General features: G+C 43.3%; 1 protein-coding gene and 1 non-coding gene across 10 annotated transcripts in view; both read right to left on the bottom strand.

The window, feature by feature from the left end:
• Window positions 1–15419, bottom strand: part of LOC107319015 (uncharacterized) — a 200968-nt gene extending 185549 nt beyond the window's left edge. The window contains exons 1-2 of the transcript XR_014947477.1: window positions 14763–15419; window positions 13989–14156 (exon numbers count right to left, since the gene is read on the bottom strand). This is a non-coding gene — a transcript (uncharacterized LOC107319015). The remainder of the gene's footprint in view (window positions 1–13988; window positions 14157–14762) is intronic.
• A 1914-nt stretch (window positions 15420–17333) lies between these two features.
• SALL1 (spalt like transcription factor 1) overlaps window positions 17334–23101 on the bottom strand; it is a 34519-nt gene continuing 28751 nt past the window's right edge. For all 9 annotated transcript variants that reach the window (XM_085551017.1, XM_085551013.1, XM_085551011.1 and 6 more), the window contains 2 exons: window positions 20000–23101; window positions 17334–18901 (listed from right to left, as the gene is read on the bottom strand). The exon at window positions 20000–23101 is cut by the window's right edge and continues 308 nt beyond it. In XM_085551017.1, coding sequence (XP_085407143.1) covers window positions 18461–18901; window positions 20000–23101 — 3543 coding nt within the window. In that variant the 3' untranslated portion in view covers window positions 17334–18460. The remainder of the gene's footprint in view (window positions 18902–19999) is intronic.

Here is a 23101-nt window from a genome sequence, read left to right as displayed (position 1 = left end):
AGGATCCAAGGTGACTTTGTGCTGAATTTCATTACTTTTATAATAGTTTCTGATACAATTTCTGGGTGAGATACAAAGCCCAAAGCTTTCATTGACTTCTTTGTCTTTTTTATCAAGTCCTAGTGAGACAGCTATTCCAACTCAAAGCATAATGAGTAAAGCTTATACGGAATTAGATCTCACAATTAGCCTTTCAAACTTTGCGCTTTGGTCACTGAGAGTAAATTTTCACCTTTTTTTTTGTTTTTAGAGAGAAAAGTACTTGTTTTTTGAGCTACAGTGGAAAAGACACCACAAGCATTCCAGCCTCATCTCATACACTCACGAAGAATTCTTAGCATGCTGAGCCAAAGATAATTCCTGTTCTCTTCCCTAGTTTGTTCAGTAGCGAAGCAGGACAAGAGAAGAAAACAAGCGTGTGCCCTTGATGTTATTCAGGTTGGCAGCAAGTGACCTTACGCTGTTATTCTGGAAGCATTCTACTGATAGCTGTATATTGCCCCAAAGACATCGGTCAGCTCAGCGGCAGAGCATTGTTCTCTAACTTCAGTTTTGTAAGGAAAGCAAAAACAAACAAATGCAATAACAAAACACTAAAAACCCAACCACCAAACCAACACCAAAAAACCAAAGGGAAAGACAGCATCCAAAACCAAATCAACCTCAAGCTCATGTAGAGATAAGCTAAGTTGTATGTATAAACTCATTATCACCATATGTTCCCTAAACTCTTTGAGACTAAATATGTCTTCACATGAGCCTAATGCTGCAGAGAAAATAGGATATATGTACAAAGGCATACAATATGTTCTATAATACCTTAACAGTGTGGTGATGAACAAACACTGTTGACGCTCAGGACACATCTTTTCCTTGGTTAAAATTAATTGTGAGAAATGGCTTATGAATATGAGAAAATTACACAACTCACTCCTCACAACACATATAGGACCAGCTTCCAAGAGCTCATTTAGAGAAATGGTATACTGTGTCGGTTGGTTGTGCAATGGCAGCTGGTGTACAAAATCTGGATCTTAGCATGTATCTAAAATATCTGAAAAAAAATATTCTGAACTTAAAACATATTTGGATTTGCTATTCCAGTTCTGGAACAATATTATCTCAAAACAAGCATACAACATTATCTTACACGGGAAAGAGTAGCAAAATGTGGCATTGCATTTCCATGCAACAACTCAGTAAATCTGGCCCTACTTAAGTTTCGGTGGCCACCAACAGTGTGAAGTATTGCTCAGTGGGAGAAAATAAAACAAATCCAGTCCAGAGTAATCCGCCCATTTTAATTAAAAAACAAGAATGGAATTAAAGGTTGCTTTAGGCAATAATGATGAAGTTGAATTAACACAGATAGAGGAAATCTTCCATTTAATGTTCTAGAATGATCGCATTTTAACATGTTTATTGCATTTATAATTTCTAAACGTTTTTAAATTCTGTCAGACTATAATAAACACAAAGACCTAAGTTTCATCTCTGATCACTAGAATGGCCTTGGGATTCTTGTGTTTAGTTGCACAACAAGCCATTCTTTGTCTTGGCGCGGAGACTTGAGCCAGCCTGAAGACTAACTCAAACACCACCCAGTGGAAAATGGGAGCTACTACATTACAGCAACAGCTCTGTCTACACCACCTTATCTTTATGGGAAAAGTAAAGTATTTCAGATGACTGGACAGGAAGGCAACTTTACCACAGCTGAAGGGAAAAATGGCTAAAACAGAAGGATGATACTGGGATGCAAAACTAGATAGAAGAAATAACAAAAGCCAGCAATTACAGCTGCCATTTTACAACAGACTTTTACTAGGTAAGAGACTTGCAGCACGTTGAGCTAATGAATCAGTCTCTTCAACGAGACAATCAAAATGGCTTCCATGTATCAGCTGTGCACTGATCAGAAGGTGACATCTGTAACTTAATAATATGCACCATGTAATTCACGTGCCCTCCGCACGGCAGAGCATTATTCAGCATCACCTCATTTGCCTCTGCAGAAACCTGTCTCCAATCCACCAGCCCCAAACAGGGTTGTACATCCTACACTCGCTGAAAGAAGACATGAAATAGGCATAACAGGGAAGGAAGGAGGAAGGAAGGAAGGATACATAACTGCACTGCTAAGAAACAGAACACTTGTTGATTTCTTTCTAGACAAACACTGCTTTTTACATCATGTGGAGAACGCATTCCTAGAAGTTATGTCATTGACTGGCCTATTGTAATGTAGTCAGACAAGAGACATTGTTCTTTTCCTCCTTCCTGTGCCATCTCAAAGGGCCTCGTACTGCTATCAGATATTCACAAGGCACTTTGCAAATCTATAACTCATTTCATGTTTGTAGTCCATACAAAATTAAAAGAAATACAAACCAATTTGTACACCTGGACCTTCCATTTTTCCTGATTTTAACCCGATTTCCAAAATACTCACATAATTGTCTTCTATATGTTTAGCATTGCTTCAATCTGTATACCTCATCATAGGAAAAAAAAAATACAACTTCTGAAGATCAAGTCCAGCCACCTGTTTAGGTTGAGGCATCCAAAGCATTCACTCACACTTCAGTGAAGATACCCTATATTACATTTATTGTGTATTGTACAAGTAACTGCAATTCCCTTCCCAGGAAGTTACTATCAGAAGTTCACGCACATGGAAAACCAAAGCAGAGAACTCACACTTCTCTATTCATCTGAGAGTCCACTACAGTTCAGAAAATAATCACCAAGACAGGTAGCATGTGAGTACTTGCAGTTGAAACAGAATGTACGCTTACTTCCCCCTTGCAGATGAAAACTTGACACCAATTAGCAAAAACCTTCTACATTACTGTATAAAGATGGGAATTTACTGCAGGCCTGAATGCAGTCAGTGCCATGGATGCCCTCCATTTAAAACCATAATATTCCCATCACTTTTTATATAAATTGACTTATTGTTTTGGTTTTTTTTTCTGTGGTAAAAGATACTGTAACAAGAAAGTTGCAGCCCACAGCAAATAGAGAGGAGAGGAAAAAGAAGCGACCAATTTGAGAAGTAGAGGATTACACCTCAGCAATACTTAACAACAGATAGCTTCTTCATTTCACCAGCCTCAAAATGGATGAGTAATAGATAAACACGTTATCAAAATGAATGGCAACAAAGTAATCAGTCACACCATCAACAACAATAAACAATAAACCAGTCAGCTATAGTGAAGTTAAATATTCCATTGAAACACATACATACATTTAACAGCTGCTAAGTCATACTGTTGGCAGCTTTACGAAGAAAGCACTGCATTGTTTATATTTTATGCTGATTTTTAACTCTTCAGCAATATAATTTTTCAATGGGAAGATAAGAGATTATACAATGCTCATTCAGTTTCAGAAAAGCATGCTCTTTTTACATGGATAATATAGTTTTCTGCGCTGCTAAAAGTTACCTACAAGCATTTATGTCACATTCTACTTTACTCAGACACTTTCATGCTTCTAGAATCCACTAAGTATGTTTTTCAGCTAAACATATCTTACTCAGTGTGATTGATGATCTGAATATAAATGAGCCCTCAATGGTATAAATATTCTAATTACATAGGATTGCTTTGTCTACTTCACATGAAAAACATACATTTGCTCTAGTAGTCTACATGATCTCTTCTTTCTTCAACAAATTTTGTGAGAACTCATTTCAGAAGCTGAATGAAAATGCCGACATAGAAATGTGAGATAGAAACATTGGTGGTTCATGAGTTCATACTTTATTGAGCACACAGCAGTTGGGATGCAAGAGCAGAGCAAGCTGTATTGTAAGAGGAACACATCTATGAGCTTTGTCCCAGTATTCACTAGAGGTCCTCTGTAGATCCAGACTCACATATGCATTAACTGCATATTCTTTATTGATTGATGTGATAGCTTTTCAAGTCTGCTTTTCAGATGGAATTTTACAGCCACATTCAACTCAGAGTGAGCTTTACTTCAGATAGAGGATGAAAGTAAAACTGTCATTTCAGACAAGTTTTTTAGGCTGATTTGATTTTTAGAAGAAACGAAGTTACAACTGCTCCATAAAGAATAAAATGCTAAATCTAACATAAGGAATCGTGAGAGGCTTGTGAACTAGCTTAGACCTCAGCTTTACACCACAAGACTTTTTGAGATGGGACTAGTTAAGTGATGTGCTTGTCTGTAACATAAATATTCTAGGGGCATTTCAACTAGAGCTTTCGTGCACAGCAAATATTCAGTTAACAGTTTCATACATACAAGTTTCATTCATACAAGTTTCATATGTATGTATGTACTAATCTTATACACTCACAGTGTAGCAAGAAAAAAGAAACTAGCGTTAGCCTATTTCACTTAGCTACAGAAGCAGCCTGATTACATTCATAATTGTAGCAGGGAACCAGGTGTCACAGCCTCTAAGACATGGCTCTTCCTTTGCTTACATCTGGCTTACAGAAGCATGAATAAAAAGGGAACTGGGAGCCTAGACTCACTTCTCAGCTCTATCACCAAGCCACTGCTGCATCTGGGCAAATTACTTAACTAATCCTTACTTCAATCCCTTACTTTGTTAAAGAGGTAAAATGATATTTGTCCACTCAACAGGGCACTGGTGTTATCTAACACCTACATCTAGACAATATTTTGAGAGCCCTCAATAAATGGTGCTATTGAAAGAAGAAGCAATATCCCCCCACCCCCTTCTGACTTAAGCAGAGAGCCAAAGCACAGGGCACTCTCTTTCCATTAGCAGAAACTGATGATAAAGTCAGCTCCTTCTTGGAGACAAACAAAATCCTGCATCCCCAAAATGTATAGGGAATTAAATGGCATAAATGTTACTAGCACTCACGTGGGTCTGGTGGATGTTTTTTTACTGCTTATTCTCTCTTTTCAAGCTGTTTTTGCTACTCCTCTCTCCAGTAGTTGTGCTGAAGCAATACTCAATAAAGCCTCTCTGTCTGCAACTGCCTGCCAGGCCTCACGCGTCTTTGTCCAGCTGGAGGCCCTCTGCACCCTACCTGCTTCAATAAAGGGCCTTAATGACTTCTCACAAACTTTCTAAGATGCAGGATGACCTCAAAAGGCCCAGCTTCAACCTAAAGAGGTATTACCATCAACACAATGACTAACAATGCCTAAACAAAGGCAAACATCTCCTGGCAGTTCTTAACTAAGTCTAATCTTAAGGCAGCACAGTAAGCAAAACAAATTCAGGCAAGGATTTCCTTTTTAAATAGGGTAGAAGAAGCAGCCCTCCTGTCCAAAAATAAATTGTTAGTCATTTTCAATTCCCATATTGCTCTTCTGTAGATGTGCCATCTGTTCTTAGAAGTTCCCATCCTAAGATATCACCTGTACAGTGAAGTCACTTCTGCATATTACCTTGTATAGGTGAAAATAATGCAGGTATTGGGGCATGGTTGTTGCTCAAGGTACTAACTAGCACAACAGCATCTGCTTCTACATCTCCAGCAGTGTAAGCATGCTCTGACAAGCGTGGCTTCACCTCCCCATAGTACAACCTCTTTATGGCAGCATAATCCATTCATTACCTGGCTACTTAGAGCTGAAGAAGCAAGAAGATATTATCGTGGTACCAACAGTAATGCAAGTATTCCTGTAGTATTTTTCCTGAATCAAATTGTGGGACTTTTTGCTTACTTCATTTTACTTCAGTTTCGTTTCCCAACACGACCTACGACAAATCCTAACTCAGGAAAAACATCTTACGTAGCATTCAGATGGAATACTGCTCCTCCACAACAAGTGACAACACTACTCAATTCCTAATTAAACACCAGCACTTTATGGCATTACTGTTGGGCAGATTCTCAGTGACTTGTAAATGAGATTTTATCAAGTATAGAAATAGACAAACACGGAAACATGTATTTTGTTTTACATCTCAAATACATCACTTTTCAGCAGGTGTGCCCTCCTGGGCAGCTGCTCAAGATTAGTAAACTGCAAGTGCAGGGTTCTTTATTTTTTGTTGTTGTCTTTTTTAAAGTATGGCTAAAGAATAAAATCTTTAGTCTGGTAAGTTGGAGTCAAACCGCCACAATGAGCACCTGTTGAGAAAGCCCATTATTTGGGGTTGGGTTCTGGGTGAAAAGATCACTGTGAATTAATTTTGATTGCTTCACAAAACTCTGCATAACAAATAGTCTCTGACAGGGGTATCAGGGGACTTCACCCGAAGGGGAGGAAAAAAAGATTTTGTTTCTAGGAAGGTAACATAATCTCTGCAGTGACATTAAAACACACCAGGGGCTGCGCTTGGCAGAACCTCTTCTGAAACAGATTGCATTTGCTTAGGTTACCAGGTATTATGCTTTGGGAGAGAAAAGCGAAACAATTGATATCAAAACCTTATCTAAAAGATTAGCTTAAAAAGAATCTGGTCAGAGATCCATGAATCCTGAATTGTTATAGCAATTCTTTGCTTGCACGTTTATTAACAGCCCCATTTCTATGAGTTCTGGATGGCTACATGCACTGCCAAGATGAAAAGAGAGAAAAGAATAAATCAAAAGTTTCTGTATTCGACTAAATACAGCAGCTTTCCAGCATGAGTTAATTCTAACAGCAAGTTACAGCAACAAAAAGAACAGTGTTAATATCTGGCAAATATTTCTCTGTTTTGGTAGAGAAGCTATTGAATATGAAGTTTTTCTCTCGATGTAAAGAAGTTCCCATCCGAAACACACGACAGTGCTACCTGTCTGTCACTCCCTGATTAAATGGAAGGCCAAGCTTACCATCTGTTTGTGCAAATGAAAAGCAATATGCCACCAACTACTCAGCATGACCACTTAAGAGTTTTCTGCAAAATGATTTCCAGTTTAGCCACGGCTCACTTTTAAAGCAAGAATTAGCTAAAAGCATAGTGATTTCTGCTGAAATCATGATCCAGTTGACTTGATCCTTGATTTGTCAACACTGAGCAATTAACATTGCATGAATTACTACATCTATGATTTACTCAAAAATGACTGTAAAAGCTACATGCATATGAAGATAATTAACTGCTCATATCAAGGATCCCCTTTTTATTGGGTTTCTTTTTAAGGCTGCCTTAGTTATATCATCATCTGGGTATCAATCGCATCTACACAAAGACTGTGATGTTTGGATCCATACGGGTACAGAAGGCTTGGGTCAACACCTGACAAAATCACTGCAGCCACGATGAAGTCAGAGCACAGCCACACACTGTTAAATAAAGGTAACAAAAAGTCTAGATAAATCAATCCTGCACATTGTTCACTTCTGATGCAGGTAGGAGTTGCTCTAACAAGACCACCATCAGTATCTAACCTCCTCAACTCTTGCAGCATCTTCATTTTACATAACAGGGCACAGCAGCCACTTGTAAAAGGAGATACTGGAAATGCTGTGTTGTACTTGCTCTAGGAACCAGACTGATACAGCACCAATCCCACAGCAGAGACATTAGAGGACACCTTCAAGCACTCATGGGATTCTGGTGTGATGGACGTGAACAAACTGATCTGCATGGAAAAACAAGCAAGCTCTGTATTGTTTAAATGTATGCCAGCTCCATGCACCTGTGTGTGCCTTGGATGACACTGCTGTCATCCTCTGCCATCCCAGAACCCACCCAGAGAGGGACACACATGAGAGGAACTGACTGCACAAAGACAGTGCCCGGCATCAGTCACTTTCCTTTGGGAGGACATACAAGTTTACCCTTTTCCTGCAGCTTTTGTCAAGCTTTGGCTACCCTGAATTTCTCAAAGTTACTGCACGCATCACATCAAGCAATATATTCACTCTCACCAATTCCAAACTTCCTTTAATATAATACGAGAAGCAGTGAGCAAGAATGGAAGAAAAATATCCTAAAGATGTTGCTACATTTTTATTTATATATACACACATATTTCTAATGATAATTCTACACAACACATTCAAAAAGCAGAGCACAGATTCCACCAGAAAAATACAAGCAGAGGGAAATACGTAACATCCTGTTTTCTTTTTTCCTTTTCCTTGCACATCTCCAAAATAAACTACAAGTCTCCTATGTTGAAAAGTTCTTCCTTAAGTTAATAAAATCTGTCACTTTCCATAATGGTTGATTTGAAGAAAGTCCACAGGTGCAGCATTCTGTTGTTCACAGCTTGGCAAGTCAAAGCTTATAATAAAAAGCCCTCTGTGTTATGGTCCTCCTTCCCCATCAATTCACATCAAGTATTATTAGAATCATCTGCCACCTCAGTGGTGCTTCCTCTGTGCTCAAACTGCAGAAGCAACAATGACATTTTACGGCTCTGCAGGTGCTGCTGTGTGTGGTCACGAACACAGAAGCGTGGCCTGCTATTGTTCCCCAGCAGCACTTTGATCTCGGGCACAAAAAGCCGCGTAGCTGGCTGCCCCATTCATTTTGGGCAGGGTTTATGTAGGGAAGGAGGAAAAAGAGATGACAAGAGATGGGCAATCCATAATATTTATTTCAACAAACGCTTCAAATCTTTTTAAACATCATAAGAACATGGCTCATTAAACTACAACAGCCTCGAAATTGTGTTATAAAGCCACAAAACAAAAAAATCAATACTTCTGCTGGGAAAGAGGTAATGAAATATATTGAGTTGGTTGGAAAGTGGTTTGTATGAATCATAATATTATTATGCGCTCACTACTTCTACTCCCAATACTTAAAGTTAACAAACTAGGAAATGTTTTCTTCCCCATCACTTAAACAGGTGCTACAAGGTCATATTTATCAAAGTTATTTTCCATAGTCAATCCTTCTGCTCTAAATAATGCTGGGGTGTAGGGGCTTAGTAAAGGGAGAGTGATTCGATGCGTATCTGCTACCTGAGCTTCAGCTGCTGTATTATTTCACAGCCTGATCAATACTCTGCTCCATGAGAGCAGAGGAAAACGCCACAGCATCACCCTGATGAGTCACTGTAGGTTTATTACTGAGCCAGAAGGACACAGCATTTCTGATGCTAGGGAAGACTAATTTTGGTAGCACCATTTGACCGCTATTAAATAGTTTAGCTCTCCATTTCAAGTCCTTGCAATACCTTGGCCAGTTTTTCCAGTGGTGTCAAATAAATGCTTCTGGAATTAACACTCCCTCTGCTACTAAACAAAAAAACCTCTCCAAAATATTTAGAGCTGCTTCTGGATTATTTCAATCCAGGTTATTGCTCTTCAGGTCCATCTAGAGAGATGGCATTTAAAGAAATGAACATGTACACTGTGAGGTGAGAAAACAGACAGCAGGCGCTCACAGAGCAGCCCATGTGCTGGGCTGTCCCTGGTGAAAGGAAGGTTTCTGCTCAGGACCTGCATTGCAATTCTGTACCAAACAGAACCCAGGAAGAAATGGACGTCACTCTGCCTACACTCCCTCCCAGACAAGGATGCCAAAAAATTTCTTTCTCAATGTATTACCCAAGAAAAATCAACGCTGAGCACTTGAAAACAAAGAACAGAAGCAAGACGACATTGAATAATAACATAATAAGATTCCAGCAAAGGCTCAGCAGCCACTTGCAGCCAACATTCTCTCAGTCTCCCCAGAAATACAAACCCTCATCTGCCAGCATTGCCCATCCCTGCCAATCTTTTGCAGTGTAAACCAAAGATAACAAAGGCTTCCCATACTGAAATCCATCCATTTAGAAGGACAGTGCTGAATCCACATGAGTCTTTAGAGAAATAAAGAAGAAAGCCATATATCAAAAACCAACTGATGCCGTAAGTTTTAGGACTTGGTCAAAGATGTGTTCCTCTCTTGGAACTTCAGGGATGTAACCTTACATCCCTGAGCTTCTGATTTGCTGAAAAGGATCAAAACGAGATCAAACCCTGGCTTACAACCAAGTCACCAGAGACAATTCCACAGCCACCACCACTGTAGTCAAAAACTTCTCTGCACACCCCTTGTTGCTCCACAAACCCTGTGAGCACATTAACCCATAGGCACTGGGCCTCAGCTACTCCAGCAGCCCGTAGCACAGCAGGTCCTCCCAGCCACCTTGGGCTACTTACAGTGACACTGGAGAGAGCCAAAATGGCCAAGTGCCACCAAATGCTTCTGTATACATTTCAGTGGGGAAAAACTGACTGATTACAGGACATGAGAAAGTAGGAGATCCCATCCTGTAAGTAAACATCTCAACTTCCCCTTGGTGTGCAGAACGCACTGGTTTCTCAAATCCCAGCTGGGGTCCTTTCCAAATTATGCTTTAATTTTACTACTTAACAGGAGAGGGAAAAAGGGTGCTGCAGCTGCTAGCTATTGATACTTGATCATAAATTTATTTTTACTTTATTATTTTCTATAAATACGCATGTCTTTCAGCAGCTCTACTGCTGCTGGAGCCTTTTTCAGCAACCATCCATGTTATACGGAGACTTAACCCCTACCAGAGAAAACCAGATCAAGAAAGAAATTAGGTGGAAGAAGAAAGGTTGAAAATTACTCATTCTGAAGAAAGAGAAATATATCACATCACCATCAAAACCTTCTGCAGTCACTATTTGTGTAAGGATTTGATCTGCTTATGGTCAATGTCTCCAAAAAACCCAATGTGGGAATGCAGCAACCTGGCTTGGGCCCCTGTCTGAAGGACAGAGGCTTATTGCACACAGCTCACCACAGGTGTAGCCATGCCAGCTGTCCTGGTTCTGAGCCCATCAGTGCTGGGCTCCCCACTCACACGTACAGTTTACTCCCATCTAATTGCTTTCTTTTTCCTAGCTGCTTTTTTTTTGGTTGGTTGTTTTGCTGGCCAGCTACAAGGCTGACAGAAGTATATTAGTTAGCACATCAGCTAGGAACTGCCCACTGTCATTTTGGGGAGGGGAGGAATACTGCCCAACTATTCATCTCTGTTGTTGCTGTTGCCAATGTCTAATTTTCTGAACGAAGAAAGCACTTCAAAACTAGCAATATAGGAAATCAGGACTTCGGGTTTTAGTTGACAGTTACTACAGACCCCCGAAGAAGTGAAAAACGTTCCTTTCTTTTTTAGTCAGTACGCGGAAAAGGACTAAACACAAACACAGTGTGATGACTTACACCATACATGGCCACAGTTTCAAAACACGGAGTTATGTTTTCAAAAGCAAAGATCACCACCACCATGTAGGGTTATAAAATACCAACTGATCAAAAAGAATGGAGAAAATCTGTCAGATATAAAACCAATGCTTTTCTTTAGTCATTATCCCCCTAATGCTCAACAGTAGACCTGGCAGTAGACATTACTATTAGATGCATATCAAGAAATAGCTGCACTGCTCTGCTTGCTGCTAGCAGTTTCATACAGTGCATGCAAATGCACACACTATGGGAGGAAGCAGAGACCACCACACAATATTACAGAGACTTGCACCAAAACCAACAGCTACAAAGGAGCCCAGCTGTCTCACTCCTTATGTCAGCCTCAAACCAACCAGGAGGACACAGAAGCCACAGGGCTGAGCCTGAACATCCATGCTGTACAGCACACAGCATTTTATTTCTGACTGGAGGACGTTTCCAATTCCACATGCTTCATTTTACCAGATATTTCATAAACCTTTCTATTTCGAGAGAAGCCACACAGCATATTAGTAAAAGACTAATTCAAACAGCTTCCTCTCTACAAATTCAAAACAAATGGAGATGAAAGGTAAGAAAGTATTGCTAGAACTGTTTAACGGAGCATACAAAGGGATTAAAGCGCTTTGACCAAGGTGATGAGCACCCAGAAAATGTACTTCTCATTTACTGATTCAGACCCCCACGCTTCAACCACAAGGGAAACTTCACAGAAGGCTTCAAGGCTCCAAACCACGCCATACTGAAGTGTGGTTAAGTTCCATTTGACAGCATTAACAATAAGGAACTGCATGCATCGAGCTAGTTCATGCATCAGTAGACGGAAGGTGGGGGAAGGAGGAAAAAAAAAAGTTACCTGTTCAAATAACACCAATGTATTAAAGTAAATTTCAGTGTTGCAGTCAACTTTTCATTTCCACTAATGGCTTTTAAGAAAGCCAGATATTTTTCCTCAGCTCATTTTAACTTTTCCCTCCATTTGACAAATATTGATTTTCATTTCCTCCAAGTTTAAGTGCATTGAATACTATTGCAACTGTTCTGTTTGAGTTTTTTGTTTGTGCCTCAGCTTTATTGAGAATGCCAGCATGAATGCGTAGAGCTTTGGAAAGAGAGAATTGGTTTAATAACATCCTCAAATCCAGGCGAGAACACAGAAGCAGACACTGTTTTGTATAGGTCAAGCAAGAGAAGTAACTGTAAGCAACTACATAACATCAGTAAGGAGATGACAGATGTAATAGTCTGGATGTTTTAAGCTGTTATGCTGTGTTGTGTCACAACAGAAGTGTTCTTTCTCCACTACAGTGCAATGTTAGGCATAGTTGCCAAGAGGAGTCAGCATTCACTCCAGGCAACTAAAACACAGAAAACCTTTGCAGTTTGTCTCTCTCTGTAATTTGCTCAATACTCTGACCAACAGAAAGACAGGAGCTCACATGAGCACACATTTAGTAATGAAGATGATTATCCCTTTAACTGTTGTACACATGAAATATAAGATTTTAAAATCCCATTGAAAGGAAGGCAATTTACAATTATTACAGCTAAAGAAAGCTCAGTATCAGAACAGGTACTGGTTTGATAAATGTTAATGTTAGTCATCTGGATAGACTTAGGGGCTCAGCTTTCTACTGTACTCCACATGAAAAGCAAGGGAAATAAAGTGGCGATCAGTAAGGTTACATTTATGACTTTGCGCCAGACCACTCCACTTTTTCCATATTCAGCCCCAAATGCTGCTTGTGTTGCACCACCTGATGCCAGGTGCTGCAGGGCTTCTGCTACACCCATCTGGCATTGTGATGCTGCATTTTTAAGACCTATAAGTAATAAAAATAGACCTTTGCGCTTCAGCACTGCCCTGATCAAGGGAGCTGTCTGTACAGATGATGTGAATACCCGCTAACACACACAGAGACTTCTTACTTAGAGGAGGAAATGACACCAGGAGTTTCAGGGCCAAATGCTCCAGTAATGACGTTCCCTATTTGCACTCACGACCCAGTCTGACACAAGTATGGACACACCTTTAGTCTCCATCTAACCAGAAAGAAACTGCTCTCCAAAACTTACAGTAACTTCTAGAAGTTCAGAACAGCCTGCAGTTCAGGTTTGATTGGTCAGCTGCTGCAAAATGAAAGACCTCATCACTTCGTTACTCCAAAGCCCCCCAGCAGGTGGGTGAGCTCACAGGTGTTCTACAATGAGCCAACTGCCTGCAAGCCTCTTGCCTCATACAATGTGCAGGCTTTGCACAGAATACTTTCTACATCTCAGTTCTCACCAGCTCGCTCAGTGCTAAATAGACTTGATCATCAAAGATTTCCCTCCAGTTTTCTCTCTTTGCGCTGTAGCAATTGGACACATCAATACAATGAGAAAGGCATCACAACAAAGGTTCAATGACAAAAGGACTGACACAACAGATAAGTGCTATAAAAGAGTAAAAGAAGGAATAAAGTTTGCTCACCTGTATCAGAAGAATCCAGGCTCACGGGGAAAGCTCCACCAAGGAGGAATCTCCAACCAGAGATCCTTCCCCAGTGGCAATCTGCTCTTCAATGGGGTCGAGAGGTGCAGCCAGGCTCCACCCCCTCCAGTCACACAGCTGAATTGCCTTCACCTGTGCTCCCAGGGTGGAGCAGGCCCTTACCACAGGTGCTCAATCAATGGCTCAGGCCAGAACTCATACAAATGTTTGTTCTTATCCCCAAGACACTGGTTGATTTTGCCTCTTTAAGATTTAGACTGCAGATTTAAAAATAAATATCTAAACAGAAGATAAGGAGACTCTTAGTAGGACAAAGTTATAGTATGATTTGAAACTGAAACTTGTTTTTGATCGCTGCCACTCTTACACCTCACTTACTTGTGACACACATGGGTGCATGTTGTTCAGGAACTCATGCCTCTAGAACAAGGAGATGCTCCCAAGCAGCAATCACCACGTGCTTGCTTGCTATTTTTGAGGCATCCTCTAGGCCACCACCAGTAGTGACTGAAGGACTGGTTCAGCTGCTCTTATGTTAACCGTAGCCTGGATGTAAAAAACAGAAATATATAATCAGGAGACAGAACGTAAGCACAGCTCCCTGTAACCCCATGCTCAGGGAAGTCGCACATTCCCCTGTTATTTCTGTTCTTCTCCATAAGTATTTCCAAACTTCTATTCCTCCTTAACGTTTTGCATAGGAAGAAGTATTTATACAAGAGATTGTATTGTATGTGAAATCTTTAAGTCATTATATTTCAGCTCAGCAGCTAAAAGACATATTGCTTCTGGCTTGTGTAAATAACCGTGACCATTTATTTGCAAAACATTATTTTAACTTCTGTCAATTCATATTCATGAGGGAAGGAAGCCAGATAGAAAATGATCCCTTGATTTTAAATAAATAAATGGAGAAGTACTGCAGCCTGGCAGGGAGCAAAAAGGGGGAGGGGAGAAAGGGAACTTCAGTCGCACCTTCACGTGCCAAGTAACAGCGACCTCCTGCAAAGGCCGGTACCTCGGTAGCTCGTGGCTTCAGGACTCCCAAGAGCACAAATACGCGCTCTCCAACCACATCCCAGCACGGGAGGCAACGCAAAATCCATCCTCGCTTTCCCCGACACAAAAAAACCTTTGGGACTTGGCTGTCACCTGCACGTGGAATAAGCCGGGCGGTCCCCCACTCGCACGTCTCTCCTGCTTTCATCTTCTCTCCATCCCCCACCGCCTTTCACCCCTCCTGCTCTGTGCTGGTGGGGCTGCGCCATCGGGCACAGCGTGCGGCTGCCGGCCAGCCCCGCGGGGGGCTCGGGGAGCGCCCGGCTCCAGGCGCTGCTGCCCCGCGGCTCCGCCGTCCGCCCATCCCGCACGGGGACGTTCCACGCGCTGCCAGCCCGGTGTGCAAATACATCGCAGCTGAGTGAAGAAAGGGACTCGTTAAGAGAATGCGCTGAGCGAGCGCTGGAGCTTGGAAAAAGGGGGAAAAAAGGGAACGTGGGGGGTAAGGAAAGAGAAACCGCCGCGCTTAGTTTTAATGGATCGTAAAATTGCGATGGGAGTGACGGAGAAGGAAAAAGAGGAGGAAAAGTTTGTTGCTAATGAGAAAAATGCGGCCGCACAAACAAAACCATTAAGAAAGAAGAAACATTTCCTATTCCCGAGTGAGGATTAACGCGGTGTCTGTGAATAGGAAATCCTGCGCCGGGTGAGCGCCGCGGGCAGCTCTGTTTGCTTGCCAGCCGCCGCCCGGGGACGGCCCGCTCCCCCCGGCGCCCACGGCCCGGTGTCAAGTAACGGGACGTGGAACTGCCGTCTTTCCAGGGCGAAATACCCGCTCCCCCCCCCCCACCCACGCCGCCGCCACCGCCACCGCCACCACCATCCCCTCGGTTGACGGCGGGCGCTCCGCCCAACGGGGCGTGGAGAGGCTCCGCATCCACGCTGCTCGGCCCCGGCTTCGGGGCGGGGAGTGCGGCGGCTCCGCCTGGGGTTGCGTGGGGGGGGGGAAACGGGTGGGGACGAAAAGTCCCGCAGAGCCCGGGGATGGATGGCAGCGTCTGCCGGGCGGGGCGGGACGGGACACGTCCGATCCATTTCCCACCGCCGAGCGCCCATCCGCGCGGCCGGAACGCGGCGGAGCGGCACCGAACGGTTCTCAGCGCCCCCGCCCCGCCGCGTTCCATCGCCACGATCGATCCACGCGGAGGAAAGGGGCGTCCCGGGGCGCCTCCTCGGGCAAAGGCCACCGAAAGGCGGGGAGAGAAAAGCCCCCCATCCCCATCGCATCTCACCTGCGGTGCCGACGTGGAGCCCCCGGGATGGCCGCATCGCCGCGTCCCCTCCGGCCGGCGGCGCGGGGATCCCTCAGCAGCCCCCGCCCGGCACACGCCCTACGGCCGGCCGGCCTCGTGCCGCGCGGCCTCGAGGGAAAAATCTCTTTTGCTTTTGCAAAGCGGCCGCTGCTCGCGGGACGCTCCGCCTCGGAAGGAGCAGAGAGCAGCAATGCCGCCCGGCACCGACCCACTGCTGCGCTGCTGCTGCGCTCGGCTCAGAGCTGAGCGGGGTTGGAGTTTCACTGCTGCGGCCGCGGCAGCCCGATGGATTTACCTTTGTGCGAGAGCAAAAGGTGGCTCGAAATTCCCGACAGTTCGCACTGAGAAGCCGGTGGGCTCCGGGCACCGCGGCGGTCAAACAGGAGAGTTCTAAAGATACCGAGTCCGGGAGGTGCTCAGACTAAAGCGTTATACTTTACTATACTATACTTTTCAGAATCATATTAACGGCAAAACTCCTCGGAAAGTTTTTTGTTCCCTCCCCAGCTTTGCAGCAGAGCCCCCCCCTGCAGCGCCCGATCCGCCGCCCGGGCAATGGGAAGGGCGAGGAGACCCCCCTGTGCGGGAGGGCAGAACGGCCCCCCCAGCCCATTGCAAAGAAAGTCCTCTAAAGCAAATACCTGCGTGCTGCAGTTGTGAACAAAATACACGTGCGTACACAACTGGTCGCTCCTGGTTGGTTGGTTGGTTTGTTTGGACCATCCGTAATTTGAAGGCAGCCAAACTAATTTATTTGCTGTGAGTGATAACGTGAGGGAGATCACAGCCCTCGGGTCAGAGCGCTGGGCTCAGTTCCGTGTCCTCAATCTCCCGCTGAGGTCGGCGGTCACTGCAGGAGCAGAAGGGAAGCCAAAATCATGTGCGAGGCCAAAGCAATTCTTTTTATCTTTACAGTCAAGTTATAGGCTCCATATAAAACATATGGAGCTTTGCAGGTGGACATCTTAACACAGACAGAGCAGCGTAAGTGTGCCACAAACATAGACTCTCGTAGAATAAAGTTAATATCAAATATAAAGCACTTGAACCAAATCAAGCCTTAAATGTGGTAATTACTTCCTTCAGAGGAAACTTACCCAGGCTCAATGAGGTCTTTGCTAGCAGCATTATGTTATATATCTATATATACAAAGAAAAACTCCGAAGTATCTACAGTTTGGTGAGAAGGCGTACTTGACTAATTAATTAAGGATAAGGTCCCCGCTATTAGAATGTACCAAAAATATACCAGCAATGAATTAATATGCAGCACATGTACGTATACCCATACTTACAAATATAAACACACATGTACAACCTGGATAGTTCACCTTAACGGAGGGAAAGGCTGAATAATACATTCCAAATGATGACCAAATACAGGTACACTTCAAGAACACAGAGACAGCCATTTTTATCTGTTGCAAAAATGTATTTGATTACTCGAGTAAAATTACAGTATCTCTGCTGTTAGTAAGTATTAAATGTTAAAGAAACTGGACCTCTTTTTCCTTTCAACTTTCCGAGAAAGTGCATGTAACAGTCCAAGGTTCCCCTGCCCCCATAACCTAATACAAAATAAACAGACACTATGCTTGTTCCCTTAGTCAAGGAGTAGGGCTTGGTCTTGTAAGGAACGTATATACATTTTAATGAAAGTGATGTCTTATTGTATATACAGGAGCATCTACAGTTGTCCACGAGAGTTGTTCAAGATGCTATACTTAGCAGCATTGTGAAAGTCCAGCACATCTTCTATAATGAATATACCTACAAGGCAAAATGTTACGTCTCAGTTTCAACTACCAAAACAACACTTCAGTATCTCCTCTAATAATCTGCGTGCTTATTACTGTACAGAAATGTATTAACATTGAAGACGACTCAAGTAAAAAGCACAATACAAATAACAGTTCCAAACGGAAAATGTTAAACCTACAAAAAATTAAAGCAGTTTTAATTTTATAATAAAAATCAAGAACTGAGCTGTGTCAAGGACCCACACTGTTCAGTCTATATTCTTTCAGTCCTTTTCTTAATTCTGTTTGGAAAAAAAAAACAAAAAAAAACCCAAAAACCACAAAAATTAAACAAGGTGTTTTGCTGATAAAATTTCCAGCAGGATCAAAGTGTACATTTATATACAGATTTTTATTAGAGATCTAACGCATCACTGAGGCATTGCATCAATACCAGAGTTCGTGTTAAACTGGGGATAGAAAATAAGTTAATGCCAGAATAAGATCACCTAGCAGAACAGACTCGCAACTGCCATAAATGTTACAGCAACTTTACAGCACTCTAGTCGATTAGTATTTAGTTCAAAATACAGGAGACCAAAGTTAATGCTTGCATTTGTTTGCAAAGCAAGGTTATATCACTAATAAATAAGCTCTCTTAGAACTCTAGAAGTAGAACATGGTACAAAACAAAAAAACAAAAAAAAAAAAAAGGAAGTCTCTGTGATGTTGTAGCTTGTAGTTTGAAAAAAGCAACCCAAGGTTGCACCGTTTGCAGGAATGTTACGCAGAGTTGTTACTAATTTGTTACAATTTCTTTGTTGTCTTCCACGAAACGCGTGAAGCGAAAGTTTGTTCCGTTCTCATTGCTTGCCATTTTCTCCAGACCAGCTAGAGGTGCGTTGGGTTCCGAACTCGGGAGCTTCTCCAGGCTTCCCGTCAGGCCGCTGATGGGCGAGCTGCCCCCATTGCCCAGGCCCCCCGGCGGCGGAGGGATGCCACCGTTCTGGATGACGGAGATCTCGTTGGTCTTCATGGCCAAGCCATTGGACAGTGCCGCTGCATACTGGTTCCAGAAGCTGGACGGGTCTCCGTTCCCTGACCGCGCAGCCAAATCCTTCTGGAACATTTCCGGGAACTTGACAGGATTGCCTCCTAGGAACGTCATGGGGCCATCGACGGAAAGTCGTCTGCCTCGCCTGGCGGGAGTGCTGTTCCACATGTGAGTGCCCATGTGTACCTGGACAGAGGGAATGAAAGAAAGAAAGAAACAAAGAGAAGCAGTTGGCAAACTTATTTTCATCATGGTGAAGGCGGCAGTCCACAAATGTATCCAGTTTCGTTACATAATAAAGCACTAAAGGAAGAGGATGCAGGGCTCCATTTCCCATCTGGAGTAAGAAACAAGCTTCTTCTGGATCAGCCCAGCACCATCACCCAGCACACCCTGCCTTCCTCCCAAACAGTACACCACTTCTTACTTCTTTTAAATTATTACACGTGTTTAGCTTATAATGACTTTGTGTTACTCCGTCAATTGCAGATAGCTGCTTTTGGGGCTAGAATTGCTATGTCCACTTCCATTGCAGTGGCAAGTATTGTATTTGACACCTTTTTCCCTATAAACATCCTTTTCAGACAGGCAGAAAGTATCCTTTGCTGATTGCTCATCGGAGAGCCTCGTGTATAGACAGAATGGCCTGAAAGTAATTATTCATCTCACATTACTGGCAGCAACCTCTAGAGAAATACTCTGTCAACAGAAAAATGTACACAGTAAAGTGCTCAACTGGTGTTCAAAAACTTAAGTATATTTGCTTTTCCAAACACATATCAGTAGGAAATGTTAGTTATATAATCAATTAAAGTAATGCCCATTAGTTCCAGAATTATGTTGATAGTTTTTTTAAACAATCATCATTTTACATGATAGTTATGAAAAAAAAAACCACATTCGAGAGCCTTTCACTTCTTAAAGAGGCATGCGAGTTACTGAACACATTTCTCTATTTATTAGTACTGCCTACCAACATATGGCTGTTCTCTCTCACGCTCTACATAGATGGTCTTTGCTAGTAGGTGAATTTTAATTGCACATCAAGAACAGATCACGCTTCAGACCTGCTGCCAATGCAAGCACTCAAAAAGAGCCCATCTAGTACTATCACTCCGTTTATCATACCACAGATACCCACAGGTGCCGCTGCTTGCAGCATTAATCACTGTGAACACTGGAGAAAAAAAAAAAAAAAACAAAACCAAAAAACTAAACTAAAAACCCCAAACCAACTCAGTGAGTGACAAAATGAAACCTAAGAATAGCAAGAGGAAAAAGTACCTTCAGATTGCCTTTTGTTGTGAATGCTCTTCCACATATAGTGCAGGCAAAAGGTTTCTCACCAGTGTGCGTCCTTTCGTGGATCTGCAGAGCGCTGGAGGAGGAAAAGGTTTTCCCGCACGTGTTGCAGTAGTGCTGTTTGGGGGTTCTTCTGGGGAGAGCAGGCAGCAAGACAGGGGACGTGGCAGAGGACAGCGGCCCTGAAGCAGCTAGAGCAGAGGGTGTTTCTTTGCCGTCCTGCGGGGAGCTGTGCACGAAGCCGTTAACCTCCGTCTTTATGAGTGATGACAGTGAATTAGCAGGCATAACCGAAGAGTTCTGATTAGGACCGATACCGGAGTTGGGCTCAAAAAGCTGTGATGGTAGATCTCGCATTTGATGTGTCAACATATGTTGCTTCAAATTACCCTTTGTGGAAAAGCCACGATTGCAAACTGTGCAAATAAATGGTCTCTCTTTGGTATGACTTCTGTAATGAATGTCCAAGGCACTCTGACAAGCAAATGTTTTGCCACAAATGTCACAAGCGGTGTTTTTAAATTTACCTCTATCTCTGAAAGGAAAGAGCATGCTCAGAGACTCTTCTTTAATCATTTTATCAGTGTTACTAGATGTCAAGTCCAAAGCACCACTGTTTGCAGGGGTTGGAGACAAACCATTGGCAAACTCACTTGCTAAAGCTCTTACTGGTTTCTCTTCGATACTTGGTGACTTGTGGTAATCATTAGTGCTGTTGGATGGGGACAAGGCCTGCATGGAAGAGGTAGACTCTGAGACAGCAGGGCTTCCAGCACTCTGGCTTTCCATGTCACCACCGACAGATGACGAATCGTTAGTCAAAACATCCCCTTCCACTGACCCATTTTCTACTGACTTCAAGCTTGCCTGAAGTTGTTCAGCAAGTCCTGCATTGATCATCTTCATCTGATTCTCCAAAGCAGCGATACTTGACATTTCCAGGGGCAGAGGGGAAGAAGACAAGCTGTCTTGTGACGCATCTGCAGATTTTGGAGTATCTGGCACGCTGCTATCAGGACAGTCTTCCATGTTCTCATCTGAGAAATTGTCTAAATCATCAAAATTCTTATCATCAAAAGATCCCGTATCAGATTCCATTGACTCGGGATAGTTTTCGGTGACTGGGGTGTTTGGGATCTGCCCTCCCATGTGCATCCGGATGTGCTGCTGAAGCACGACGGCATTGGTGAATTTCTTCTGGCAGATCGGGCATGAATGTTGCACTCTAAGGGGGGGCATGGCACGGTGGACGCTGTAATGAGTCTTTAAGTTGCCTTTAGTAGTGAAAGCGCGTCCACAGATTTTACATTTAAATGGCCGCTCCCCGGTATGAGTGCGATAATGCATTTTCAGTGCGCTCTGGCAACTGAGAACTCGGTGGCAGATGATACACTCGTTGGGATCAGTTCCCTTTTTGTCAATGTTTTCTACCAGTTGCTGCAGTTTTGACGTTTCAGATGCTGGCGTTGAATCCAACAGTCCTCCAAATGGAAACTTTGCCTTAAATTGCTCTGACATTAGAGGCATCAGCGGATTTGTAAAAGCGGTGATGCCGCCAGAGCCTGAGTCTGCTGCCGGTGAACTCACAGAGCTGCTCATGTTAGCAACGGAGTTGGAATTTTGAGAGTTTTCTTCCATTTTGCCATTTGAGGTAGGCAAAGCACCAGCCTCTACCTCATCAGAAAGTCCATTGGAAATTTTTGATGTGGGATCAGCAGTTCCCGAGTCACTCTTCACAGAGCAGGGAGGGCTAGCAGAAGGATGGCTAATGGGAATCGGCTGAGGCTCCTCAGTTTTGATGAAGGGGGTCAAGCTTGGTATCGTCGGCGGGAGTGGCAGCCCCACAGAAGTGGTGAGCGTGGAGAGGACTGGCTTGCTGTCCAGCCAGCTCGTGACAGGCTTCTCTGGCGGTATTGACATCCCATAGGGAATACCCGTGCTTGTAGGAATATTGTCCAAATGCTCGGGCACTGGGTACGGATTCATCTGAATATGAGGGTACTTTTCTTTATGCCGCTGAAAGTGGACTTTTAAGTTTCCCTTTGTGGAGAACCTGTTTCCACATATGTTGCATTTAAATGGCCTCTCGCCAGTGTGAGAACGCAAATGAATCTGCAAGGCACTGTCACTCCCAAACACTTTAGCACAGAACCTGCATTTATGCTTAAAGAACGCCTCGTCTGAATTACTTTTTGCTTCAAAAGCAGTTACATTTGGTGGCTTGCTTTTTCTTTGCTGTGCCAAGGCAGTCAAGGAGTTTAAATCCTCTGCAGGTGTTCCAATATTGGACAAGGGGCTGGAGAAAATAGAGTTATTAGGGGTGGGCTGAGGTAGAAGTGGATTAGATGCAGGACTTAATAAACTGCTTATTGCAAAAGCTGGTGAAGATGATGCTGATACTGGTGGGTTGCTGAGCTGTGAGCCACCAATACTCGAAGCCACTTTTTCTGAGGACGGTGTTGTAACTGCTGCTGCCAGTATGTTAATATTTGGAGAAGAGCCACTGCTGGATGGAATTAGAGTGCTGCCAGGGTTGCTCTGAGGTAGCTGTATAGGGGGTAGCTGTTTCACACCACTGATGCTGGCAGATTGACTAGCAAGGCTTTGTGCTAATCCAGCTGCTGCAGCCAGCTGCTGGGATAAATGGGAACTTAATGTGGACAAGGGGTTGGCAGATGCTCTTAAAGTACCTTGAGACGGGTTTGAAGACATTGGCATGTCCGTATTTTGGGAAGCCAACAACAATATTTGGTGACGAATTTGTTCAATCAGTTGCAACTGGTGGATCTGCTGCTGCTGTAACGCCAACAGTTGCTCCATCAGGGCAGGTACAGCCAGCTTGTTGTTCGACGCACCGTTACACCTTGCTTCCTGTGAGAACTGTGCTACTGCCACTTTAGTACTCTGAAGATTTTCAATTATTACGTTGCTGTTTATTACTGAAAAGTTGCCTAACGTTGTCAGATCCCCTATGTGAGGTAGAGAGGTTGTTACAGCTGAGGTACCCATTGTGGAGCCGTTACTGCTTGTAATACTATTGTTGACACTCTTGGAACTGCTACTGCTATTGTTAATGCTGGAAGC

This window comes from Coturnix japonica, chromosome 6 (genome assembly GCF_054131305.1).
Source record: "Coturnix japonica strain WE chromosome 6, WE-NBRP24, whole genome shotgun sequence".
Classification (NCBI taxonomy): domain Eukaryota; kingdom Metazoa; phylum Chordata; class Aves; order Galliformes; family Phasianidae; genus Coturnix; species Coturnix japonica.
The sequence above is the reverse complement of the archived record's forward strand: the minus strand, read 5'-3'. Positions and strand labels throughout refer to the sequence as shown.